Genomic DNA, 12,509 nt, shown 5'->3' with positions numbered 1-12,509 from the left:
AACCTCCTGCCATATCAGGAGCTGTTACAGAAGTCTGAGGCAGTGGCCAGACACCAGTCCCGGTTCAGAGTAATGGAGGACACCTGGAATTCACCTAACCACCATTGATAATGTAATCAATTCTGTGTGTACATGTGTGTCTTGTATGTTGTAAGAAGGTGACCCTTTCCACTGTGCCAATGGATTACTCCAGGGCCAGAGTGAGAAATGACAACCATGCTAGCACGTGTCCCTTGTGAATCAGGATCTCTGATTGGCTATGTTCAACCGTGTATCTAATGTCGTCTACCATGACTCTATGGTGACAGTCTTTCTCTCCCTCAGTCTGTGATATAGGAGCTGGGTCAGATATAGGACCCAAAGTCAGGCTCCTTCATGACCAGTATCTGTGATGAGAGGGGCCTGGAGCTGATCTGCACTGCCATGCCCATCAGGTGTTGGCAAACACCACAGAAGGGACAAAAGGTGATTACTTATAAGACAGTACATGACAATTGTTAAGTAATATCACCCTTTCAATACATGTGTCACTCATCAAGGACCGAAGAGATGCTTTTGAAATAGAGTTCTCTGACTGAAAGACTGGTTGATACAGATGTCTGAATTGGGAGAGACCTTGCACTCAGCATTAAAACGATACAAGACACATATTACTTTTTATTATCTTTTTTTGTTATTATTTAATCAAATGCTATTATCAATAGTGGGGGACCCTGTGTATTCTTCAAACTTCAGGGAACTTCTGTCTTATACGGGACACCACACAGGAAGGTATAATATTTGCAACCTGTTATATTAGCAGAACCCCGCTTCTACAGTATCATGTGAAGTATGGTTTATTCTACATGGAGCTGTTACACTTGAAAGTGATCAAAACACTTTTATTTAGAATAGCTACATAACTTCAGCAATTGCACTCTTCTCATATTACTCTGTATGCAAAGCTTCTTCCTGGTCAGTAGCCTTCAGAGTGGTATGAGAAGAGTGCCACTCTCCTCCGTATCACATCTGCCTGTAGTTATTGAACTCTGCCTGCTGGCCCATGGGTTGAGGCAAACTCAAAGGATGGAGTGTCATGCACTCCACCTCTCCTGCCACCTGACTACACCTGTCCATAACCTGTAATACAATTACATAGATGGAAGGAGCTTCATCACCCACTGAAGACTTGAAGACAGAACCTCAGAACCTCACCCAGAGAGCTGTGCATGTCAGTGTGTGGTTAGACGAACAAATCCTTAAATTTGGCCAGATAGAATGCCATTCTAGTTCTGGTTAGACAGCAAACGGTTGGCAGACACTAGCTAGCCAACTCATTTCAACTGGGACAGATATTGATAACTAACCCGGATTTGCAAGTTAGCTAGCATGTCTGGGGCGGCAGGGTAGCCTAGTGGTTAGAGCATTGGTCTAAAAACTGGAAGGTTGCAAGTTCAAACCCCTGAGCTGACAAGGTACAAATCTGTCGTTCTGCCCCTGAACAGGCAGTTAACCCACTGTTCCTAGGCCGTCATTGAAAGTAAGAATTTGTTCTTAACTGACTTGCCTAGTTAAATAAAGGTAAAATATATATATATATTTTTTTGTAGTTGACACACAACTTATTTGTATTTTCTAGGAGTGTTGTCCTAGAAAGTGTTGTCATACTGTCTTTATAAGAACATCAATATGACATTTACAGCATAAAATGTTTTGTCCACTATACCAAAACCGTGTCGTGCGGGAGCGAAGCAAAACTTTTGAGTAGTCAAAACCACTCATCTTGAGGTGACGGGGGGAGGGGTGCAAAATGCAATCTGTTAATTATTATATCATATATAATATGGACATATCTATTTCAATACAGACTAGCTCAAAACATTACTAATCATTGAAAATGAGAAATTACACGTTTGCACCCATATTTTGAGAGTGGGTCTGCAGCTGCTCCGTTTGCTCCATTGCTCTGGCGTCTATGCCTGTCACCCGTGTGGCACCCGGTGCCCGACCCTTGCGCAACAATGGGGGACTACGGAATCCCCACCAGAGCCAGAGGCACAAACAGTGGGCCATTCCCATTCCTTTCGTGAGGCTTTGAGGAGGAACAGAAGGGAGATGAGGGACACATGGCTGAGGAGAGGGATAATCCCAGGGTCTGTCTGAGCCTGTCTAAAGAGCAGACTCTACATAGCGACCCATACACAAACCACAGCTATATATCAGAAACTTATACACAATCCCTGGCTATTGGCCTACACCAGGGAAAACTCCACATAGGAACCAACACACAACCCCAACTACAGGTAGATTGAGCAAACTCTACATAGAAACGCAAAACCCCAGCTAAAAGGCCTATTGCAAGGGAAACTCAAATCAAAGACCAACAAATAAACCTTAGCTATAGGCCTACATAAGGGTAAACTCAAAACAGAGACCCAGACCCAAACCCAGGCTATATAGGCATACAGCAGGGAAAACTACACAACAATACACAATATAGATATCCACACACAAGCTCCATACAGCAAACCAAAGGCAGATTGCATCGGGCTTGGTGGTGCAGAATACTATGGTGGCCTAGTTACTGAAGATGCTGTGGGTTGACAGTGGGTTGATCATTGTGGGCTGAACAGTGTCGGTTCAATGCCTAGCCATACAAGCAGCACTGCCTCGCTATCGCTATTTGCGGTGGTGTGTGCCGAGCGCTGTGGGCGTGTGAAATTGTCCTTCTGTAAATCTCATTCAACTGTTTTTCTTCTCAATCTTCACTTAAAATACATATATTGTATGTAACTCACACCTACATGCAGAGGAAATGTATCTGAACAAATGTCTGCTTTTACCTGCCTTGTTGCTGTAAATCACTATCTATTTTTCCTTGAAGCAACCATCATCTAATATTGAAAAATGCTTCACCCTATCGTAAACAGCACCGATTGCAGCACACTGCCATTGTACCCTTGAGCACCGCTAACCTACTTCAAAACGCTGTTCTGCAGCTGAACATGTTTCACTTCCATTCATTCTCAATCTGTACATGTGTCTTATCTTTTAGGTTAGGAACAACACAAGACATTCAAAAGACAACTGTCCGTTTCACAATGGAACAATAAAGTTTTATTCGATCCTATGGACTAGCCATGGTTTTACCTACCGGCCTGGTTGGTGGTGATGTTGACGGCGGAGAACTGCGGAGTGTATGGGCTCTTATTCGACACGCCGTTGACGGCCTGGATCTCAAAGCTGTACTGGGTGTGTGCCTGCAGGTTGCGGACCGCCACACGACGTTGCGTCAGGCCCAGGTGGCGCGGCGAGATGTCCACGTTGTCGTCGCAGCGCGAGCACATGCCACGCTCAGGCAGGCACTTTTTGCAGATGATGTTGTAGAAGATGTCACCTCGACCGCCAGAGTCGCGCGGCTCGCTCCACTCCAGGACCAGGGAGGTCTCATTGACGTTGGAGATGACGCTGCGCGGTGCAGAGGGGATGGCTGTGGGGGAAGGAAAGAAGAAGAAAAAATGAAGAAAACAGTGTCAATTCATTTCAATTCATATACGTTTTATTGGCATGACAGAAGGATTGACAAAGCAAAAATATTGAACAATTCAACAGGACATGAAATATATTTAGAACAGAGAGTAGAATCTAATAGATTCTATTTCAGTAGGCCTTTGGTGGTAGTGGTAATGGATGAGGGTTAATTCTCTCTGTGTTTTGAGTGCTTAGAGAAAACTCAATATGAAATAAAAAGACAGTGCAACTCTTTCTGTAAGTATGAGAGTGTGTGTTTGTGTGCGGGCACGTACATTAGTGATTCACGGGTTAATTCATAGCCCGCAGTCCCCACGGTTATATCAGGGCGGGCGGGTTTTTGGTCATGAAATATTGTGTGGATGAAGGGTGGGTGAGTTGAATAAAGAGAAAACAATATCTTTAAAAATCCAGAAATGTATAATTCTTGTGCAATTTATAGGCTACATTGAGGTTTATCTTTCATTATTTTAGGCTATTTGGCATTAGTGTTTAAGCCTAAGCTTAAGGGCCTAACTGTACATGAGCCAAATAGCATACAGGCCAAATGCTGTTGGGAACGGGCAGAAAAAAGTGGATCCACAAAAAGGATAATGCCGGAGTTTAATTCAATAAGAGAGTTGAAAACAAAAAGAAGGGAGGGCCAGAAAAGTAATGTTTGGGAAAGATTTGGTGAAGTGGTAAAAGAGGAAGATAGCAGTGCTAGCTATGTTATATGTGAAGATTTTTAGGCGCTATACAAATTCAACAGTCCCAGTCAAGTCGGGGACTTCAAATAGGTCTATGGCACGTCAAGGGAACTGTAACCTACTGTTCAGATGAGTTATGCATTAGGGGGAGCTATTACATTTTTTGGATGAAAAACGTTCCCGTTTTAAACAAGATATTTTGTCACGAAAAGATGCTCGACTATGCATATAGTTGACAGCTTTGGAAAGAAAACACTCTGACGTTTCCAAAACTGCAAAGATATTGTCTGTGAGTGCCACAGAACTGATGTTACAGGCGAAACCCAGATACAAATCCAACCAGGAAGTGCCGCATCTTTTAAAACTGCCTCATGCCAATGATTCCTTATATGGCTGTGAATGAGCTACGAATGAGCTTACGTTTTCCACGTATTCCTCAAGGTGTCTACAGCATTCTGACGTCTTTTTACGCATTTCCATTTAAGAATAGCCGTAAGGGAACATATATAGCAAGTGGTCACATGGTGTCTCCCGCAGAAAATCTTGCGTAAAATACTGAGGTCGCCATTTTTCCAATCGCTTCTTATGAGAAACCAATTGTCTCGACGAATATATTATCGAATATATATGTTAAAAACACCTTGAGGATGGATCCTAAACAACGTTTGCCGTGTTTCTGTCGATATTATGGAGTTAATTTTGAAAAAAGTTTGGCGTTGTATAGGTAGCATTTTCCGGTCGATTTCTCAGCCAAGCATGTAAAAAAGGAACATTTGCTATCTAACTGGGAGTCTCCTGAGTGAAAGCATCCGAAGTTCTTCAAAGGTAAATGATTTAATTTGGTTGCTTTTCTTATTTTCGTGAAAATGTTGCCTGCTGCCAGCAGAGCCTAGCATAGCATTATGCCTTGATAAACTTGATAAACACAAATGCTTGTCTAGCGTTGGCTGTAACGCATATTTTGAAAATCTGAGATGACAGTGTTGTTAACAAAAGGCTAAGCTTGTGTTTGAATATATCTATTTCATTTAATTTGCGATTTTCATGAATAGGAAAAGTTTCTAGGGGTATTTATGTCCGCTGCGTTATGCTAATTCGTTTGAGGCTATGATTACGATCCCGGATCCGGGATTGCTCGTCGAAAGAGGTTAAATGGAAACTGAAATCTCACATATACATAATATTAACTCCTGCAGAATTAAGGATTTCTTACAGTAAAATTATAAATCAAACCTGGGGAAACATTTGGCTCGGGAACAGGAGTGGAGAAATATGATTTCTTTCTTTCAGCAACTTGAGAGAATGCAAATACGCTGTTAGATATCATCTGCAGAGGTGCTATCTTTAACAGCATCATAACAGCTGATAGTATTTCAACCACATAACATATGCATCCAATACAAACTGAAATCTTTTCAGAAACATGTTGTGTCGTTGTCATAGATTTCTGTTACTTTGGTCAGACAGATGTCACTTGGACATCTTGCACAGCAAATCACGCGATTGCTATTTCTCCACAGTCCCTAAATGTCTTTGCTCCGCAAAAGAAGCAGAGGTAACAGAGAACTTTACAATCAACTACATTAAAGCATTCATTTTCTCTATTTATGATGTTATTCTGGTGAGCAAGGGTTTAATTACTCTTCTAGGGCAACATATAATAACAGAAGAGAAGCTGCATATATCTAATTATAGACTAACAAATAGTCTACCAAAATGTTTGAAATTATATGCAGAAACATATATAAATCAGGCAAAACAAATCCTGCAACCCCTGTCAAAAAAACCTTCCACCATATCTGACTGTAGACTAAAGCACATTTTCTATATTAGCAGGTCAGGGTCGGTTGCGGGCCTCAGATTTTCTCTTTATCACTTATAGTCGGGCGGTTGCGAATGGGTTATTAGCAATTGCGGGTGGGTGCGGGTGACCAAACAGCTGACCCGCGCACCACTTACGTGCACGCCTGCCTGTGCACTCCTGTGAGCATGCATGAATATGTGTGCTTGTGGAAACAGCTACGAGGGACAAGAGAGACTCTTGGCAGCGGCATAGCAATTGTTATCCAATTATTGTGGCCTTATCTCTGCCTGCTCTGTGGGAGAATCAAGCAAAACTCCTAACAACAAGACAAAATAGGCCCTCTGTTCACCACAAGTGAAAGGATTACTCCCTGTGTGTGTGTGTGTATGCGTGCTCTCTTTGCTCTTAACTAAGACACTCTGCCAGTGAGAGGTGGCAGCTGAACAGGCGGATAGGCTACGGTGTGCAAAAGGCACTGATAACGTTGGGATAGCGCTTGGAAAACATTGGGAGAGTGGCTGTGTTTGTTGTACATGTGGGAATGTTCTCAGGCCCTTCAGAGAGTGCTGATAAAGGTGGTGAGTGAAGGTCATAGTCCAGCGAGAAATTCATCGTTTTTTGAGTGTCTTGGAAGAGGTCGGGAATGGCTTAATGTCTGCAAAAGTGAACACACAACAATACCCACAACCTCAGTGTATATTCAGGCCCTTGAGTGTAGTAGCATATTGTAATGTGTGTTGTTTGTTTGTGTGTATGCAAGACAGCAACTAAATGAGAGAAAAAACGTACTGGTGCAGGCATTGTCAGGTGAGTCTGTGTCTGAGCGGTAGTAGCCGTTTCTGCAGGAGCACAAGCTAGCTGCTCCAGAGCTGGTCCGGCTGTTTGGTGGGCAGGGAGTACAGAAGCCCTCACCCTGCTTGGATTTGAACGTGCCCGGGCTGCAAGCTGAGAAAGGGAGAGATCAAAGGAGTGAGTCCAAAAGCCAGGAACTACACAGATAAGGTGGACAAGGTTAACACAGGTGAATGAAAGCACTCATTTGAATCTCAAGAATAGCAAAATTGTACCTGTGTAAAGCTAGGTTGTAGTTGTTTGTATTTGCATTTGCATTTGCATTTGTCAGTGTGTGTGTGTGTGCACATTGTCTTGGCACTCACTTCTGTGATAAACTATGGCTATCTCATGTGTGTGTGTGTTTGTTTGTTTTTGTTTTCCTTTTTTCCGCCTCTCTGGAGACCACATCCCCCAGCAACATTACAGGAAGAGGGCATTTTAAGAAACACGCAGTCCTTTGCATAAACCCGTGCACAGATGCACACACTGTCATGCCAAATTACTAACACACCCCTCAGAACAAACACACACACTAGCGTGAAGCCTTCCTCTGAACTCCTTCTCTTATCCCTGATACACACGCAAATATATGCACACACACACATATGCATGCACAAGGACGTACACACACAAATATGCATGTTTGCATACACACATATGCACACTTGCACGCACGCACACACACACACACACACACACACACACACACTTCCATGACACTTGGGAACAGCCTTCACTTCACCGTAACATGCTCTCAATACTAAGAAGCTTTTCTCAAAAGTGTGCCTATCGTCTTCCTTTTTTCAAATCAATCCAATTTACTGCAACACTAATGGATAAAATATCTGTCATAGAGAGAATTTGTTCTCAATGCTAAATGGTAAAAGTAAAACATTAATAAAATAAAATAAATCAATAAATAACGCCTCAAGCAAAGAGCGCATAGTTTCTCTGATGTGTAGTTATAACATTGTCGACCGGTGCCCTTTGTAGACTCCCTATCAATTTTTACAGGGCCTGTTTAGAAGTTTATAACTGATAAGTTATGAGCTAGCATGCAGGACAGGGAAGCATAGCATAGGCAGTAGATGGCACTCTGATCCGGAACATTCCAGCCGTCTCTATCTATTTATCTCTCACTAAACTGTCTCGTTAAAAGGTGAATGGAGGTGGGTATGTTAATAAAAAAAGGGAAGGTGAGACAACAAAGTTGCTTAGCATGACCCGCTATGCCGCTAACTCACTCGTCAATGTCAAGGTTGCTTGGTTTTGGTTCAAACTGTTCATTGCTGTGTTGCTACTGGGTTTGTTTGCTTCCTGTGGAAAGTATAATTTAGAAATGAGGTCAGTGGTAGCACTGTGGGACTGGTTCTTGTCACATTTGTCACCGTTTCGCTGTGTGTGAATGTATAATATTGGTAAAAAGCCGCATTAGCTGCTGAGTGGTGTGCATTAACACTGAGTGTGTTTGTTCTTCCACCATTAATCACAGACACCCACAACAACAAAAAGCGCTAACATCCTGGCATGATAACATTTTACCTCAAATAACATTTGTCTTCTTAGTCATGTTCGTGAACATGCTAGTTGTGCTTGTGAACTTTGCAACTATGCAAATAGTTTTTTCAAGGTCACTATGAAGTTACAATGCGTATCATATTCTATCATATTGTCCTGTTAAAAATATATATATTTTGGTCAATGAGAACTTGAAAAGGCGAATATTCAGGTTTGATGGGGCACTATCCCAACTAAAGCTTCCTCTTTAAACCTGCAACCTGATCAAATTCCTCATTTGGCCGCCTTTCCTTACAGTTCTCGGCTGCCAATGACTGGAACGAATTGCAAAAATCACTGAACCCGGAGACTCATAACTCCCTCTCTAACTTTAAGCACCAGCTGTCAGAGCAGCTCACAAATCACTTCACCTGTACATAGCCCATCTGTAAATAGCTCATCCAACTACCTCATCCCCATACTGTTATTTATTTTTTGTTCCTTTGCACCCCACTATCTCTACTTGCACGTTCATCTTCTGCACATCTATCACTCCAGTGTTTAATTGCTAAATTGTAATTATTTCGCCACTATGGCCTATTTATTGCCTTACCTCCCTTATCTTACCTCATTTGCACACACTCTATATAGAATGTTCTATTGTGTTATTGACTGTATGTTTGTTTATTCCATGTGTAACTCTGTGTTGTTTGTGTATGGAGAACTTGTTCTCAACTGGCCTACCTGTTTAAATAAAGGTGAAATAAAAAATATATATATATCAAAATGTGAATTATAGAGCTGTCATTCTCATTGAAAGCAAGTCTAACATGCTGACCACACCGCTTGCGTTGTGTGCATGAGCGTTGCAAAGTAAATTTACAGATACATGTTATTCAATTATTGCACCCACACTTCTCGTGCTCGTCAACAAGCAACTACGTGGCCAGGCGCTAAAATAGAACTTGGTTCTATTTGTGATGCTTGATGACCTGCAAGTCCCGCCTCTCCCATCTCCTCATTGGTTTTTAGGAGCATATACCCACGGCCATCTCTTCATTGGTTTTTAGGAGCATATACCCATGTGGGTGATTGAAAGATGAACTGATGTCCACGCTCCAGATCCCGTCGGTAGTGGTAATGCACCTTAAAGTTGGTTGCCAACCACCATATTCCAAAGAAAAAGAAGAAGCCGGAAGGAGGAGAGATTACTAGAAAAAAACATTTACCGTTTTATCTGAGGATTAATTGCCAGAGTAGAGAACCTTGTGCATTTCAGGTAAAATAACAACCCAATGTTTATGTCCCATGACAAATTAGCTAGCAACAGCAAGCTAGCTAAATTGCCATACATGTTTAACCTCTTAAGTCGACCCTCTACTTTTTTGAACATTCTGTTAAAAATCGCGCAACATTTCAGCGCCCTGCTACTCATGCCAGGAATATAGTATATGCATTTGCTTAGTCTGTGTGGATAGAAAACACTCAGACATTTATAAAACTGGTTAAATCACTGCTGTGGCTTTACCAGAACGGCATTTACATCGAAAAGCACAGGAAAAACTGATCACTGAAAATGGGAAAATATATCCATGCGCTACTTGAACCCATTGATAAAGGTGAACCACAATTAATTGACTGAGGTTGCAGTACCTACAGCTTCCACACGGTGTCTAGAGTCTTGTCATTTCCCTTCGAGTTTTTTCTTGGTCAAACACATGCAGGGCACCGTATCTCCTCAGGTCTAGGACCGGATATTTTCGTTGAGTTTCTAGCCGGACATTTTTCCAGACGGACAGCTAATGATCTTTACATCGCCTCCTGATGAATTTTATCGCTTATTAATGTTTACTAATACCTAAAGTTGCATTACAAATGTATTTCGAAGTGTTTTGTGAAAGTTTATCGTCGACTTTTTGAATTTAAAAAAATGACGTTACGTTTTGAAACGATGTTTTTTTAGTTTATCACACAGTCTACATATAACGATATCTAGGCTTTATATGGACCGATTTAATCGAAATAAAGACCCAAATAGTGTTTATGGGACATCTAGGAGTGCCAACAAAGAAGATGGTGAAAGGTAATGAATGTTTTCTATTTTATTGTGCGGTTTGTGTAACGCCGAAATGCTAATTATTTTGTTTACGTCCCCTGTGGGTCTTTTGGGGTGTTACATGCTATCAGATAATAGCTTCTCATGCTTTCGCCGAAAAGCATTTTAAAAATCTGACTTGTTGCCTGGATTCACAACGAGTGTAGCTTTAATTCGATACCCTGCATGTGTATTTTAATGAACTTTTGAGTTTTAACTAATACTATTAGCATTTAGCGTAGCGCATTTGCATTTCCAGAGCTCTAGTTGGGACGCAAGCGTCCCGAGTAGAAGCAAGAGGTTAATGCTTTTTGACCTGTCCCCAAATATATATTGTTGGTTCAGAGGTTGTTTTGATATTTCAACCTGCGTGTCCTGATCGCATCTGGTGTGGGAAGACCAAATCAACCCCCGCGCAGTTTGGTCAGCATGTGAGAAGCGATAGATATGTTCTATGTGCGCTATTTCAATGCTTTCCGTGTTTAAATTTTGTTTTTGCGTCTTTTACTTTGAGTTTTGTACACCAGCTTCAAACAAGTTGAAAATACAATATTTTTGGTTATTGAAAATATATTTCAATAACCACAACAGTTTAGATGGTAAATTATTCACATGAACTGAAATTAGGTGAACAGTTGGAATATCTGCATATTGCAGCTTTAAACGAGGTAAGTTGGTATGTGTGAATGATTGAAAGTGCTGATCAATCGCTTCCAGTGAGGTAAGAAGTCATCCCCCTTTGCTTTCATCTTCCCTCCCCTTCCAGCACCACTCCTGACAGGGCGAAGAGGGGGAGAGTGGAGGGGGAGAAGGGAAGAAGAGGAGGAAAAGGCCGAAAAAAATACTAATCCTGCAGGCTCTTTTTTTTGCAGATCTCTCCCTCCTCTCTCTCACTTCCCATCTCTCTCTGTTTTCTTTCTCTCTCTTTCCTTCCCTCTCCCTCTCCCTCTCTCTGTCTCTTACCCTCTTATGCAGAGCAAAGGGCTTAAGGAACTGATTAGGATGTGTGCTGAAATTGGAAGTGAGGAAGCAAAAAAATGAGTTGGTTTAAAAATGTGCAGCGGTAGGGAAGGAAAAGAGAGAAAAAAGGGTATTGATTGATTAATATTCATGTGGATGTCCTCACCGTGCCCTGGTGGGGCATTAATGAAAGCTTTAGATAAAGGAAGGGAGGAAGGGGAATACATAAAGAAGGAAAGAGGGGGAGGATAAGGAGAGAGGGAGAGAGAGAGAGAGAGAGAGAGAGAGAGAGAGAGAGAGATTTTCAGGTAGAAATACAGAGAAAGTCACAGAGAGAAAAAAAGACAGAGGTTGGCAGAGAGAGAGAGAGCAATGGCTTGGAAGAGAGAGCAATAGATAGATAGATACTATAGAGGGAAAAAGAGAGAGAGAGAAGGGGGGTAAGAAAAGACACGGCAGGGAGATTTATCCCCTGTGGTTTCCGGTCGACTTGTTTAGAGAGCGTTTTTTTAGGCCCAGTCGCCAGGGCTTTGCCCTTGAGCTGCCAAAGGAGTTTTTAACCACACACCTGCCACTAGATTTACTGTGCCCACTCTCCATTAAAGGTGGGCACACATTCAATAACCTCCATTCAACGCAATATAGGGAGCTAGCTCCGTTTCTGTTCTTCTTAGACTTCAAGATCCCTAAGCCCCCTTCCCTACTTCACATGTTCTACCGTTTTTGATCTCTTTCCTGAATCTCTCATCCCTCTCCTCTTTCTGTTAGCAGGGTGGTATGAAGTACAGGCCTGTGTGGTTTTTTACACATTTGCACACCATGCGTCACAATCAGCCGTGCCAAACGATAACTGACAGTGGCCTACCTCTCATCTCCCCTGCTCTCCAACGTTCCACTACTCCCCCTTCCCCCCTGCCTCTCCACTATGTCATCAGTACATTTGAGCCCTGGCCTGCTGTTTTAATTCACCTTGGTCTGGACTTCTGTGCACCTGTTATGTTCTCTATCAGATCTGGCCCTCCTAGATCTCTCCAGTTTGCTCCAGTGTCATATAGGTTACTGACAGCAGCGCCCACGCATTTTATTTATTCATCAACTCACTGTCTGGGAAAATTGAGGT

The 12,509-nt window shown here is 42.2% G+C and overlaps 1 protein-coding gene across 1 annotated transcript in view; it reads right to left on the bottom strand.

Annotated features, from left to right (window-relative positions):
* Window positions 1-12,509, bottom strand: part of LOC115139552 (ephrin type-B receptor 3-like) — a 104,015-nt gene that overhangs the window by 37,295 nt on the left and 54,211 nt on the right. Inside the window, 2 exon segments of the mRNA XM_029677076.2 lie at window positions 3,134-3,469; window positions 6,793-6,948. Coding sequence (XP_029532936.2) covers window positions 3,134-3,469; window positions 6,793-6,948 — 492 coding nt within the window.

The sequence above is a fragment of the Oncorhynchus nerka genome, linkage group LG13, assembly GCF_034236695.1.
Source record: "Oncorhynchus nerka isolate Pitt River linkage group LG13, Oner_Uvic_2.0, whole genome shotgun sequence".
Taxonomy (NCBI): domain Eukaryota; kingdom Metazoa; phylum Chordata; class Actinopteri; order Salmoniformes; family Salmonidae; genus Oncorhynchus; species Oncorhynchus nerka.
Note: the sequence above shows the minus strand (reverse complement) of the source record. Positions and strands in the feature narration are given on the sequence as shown.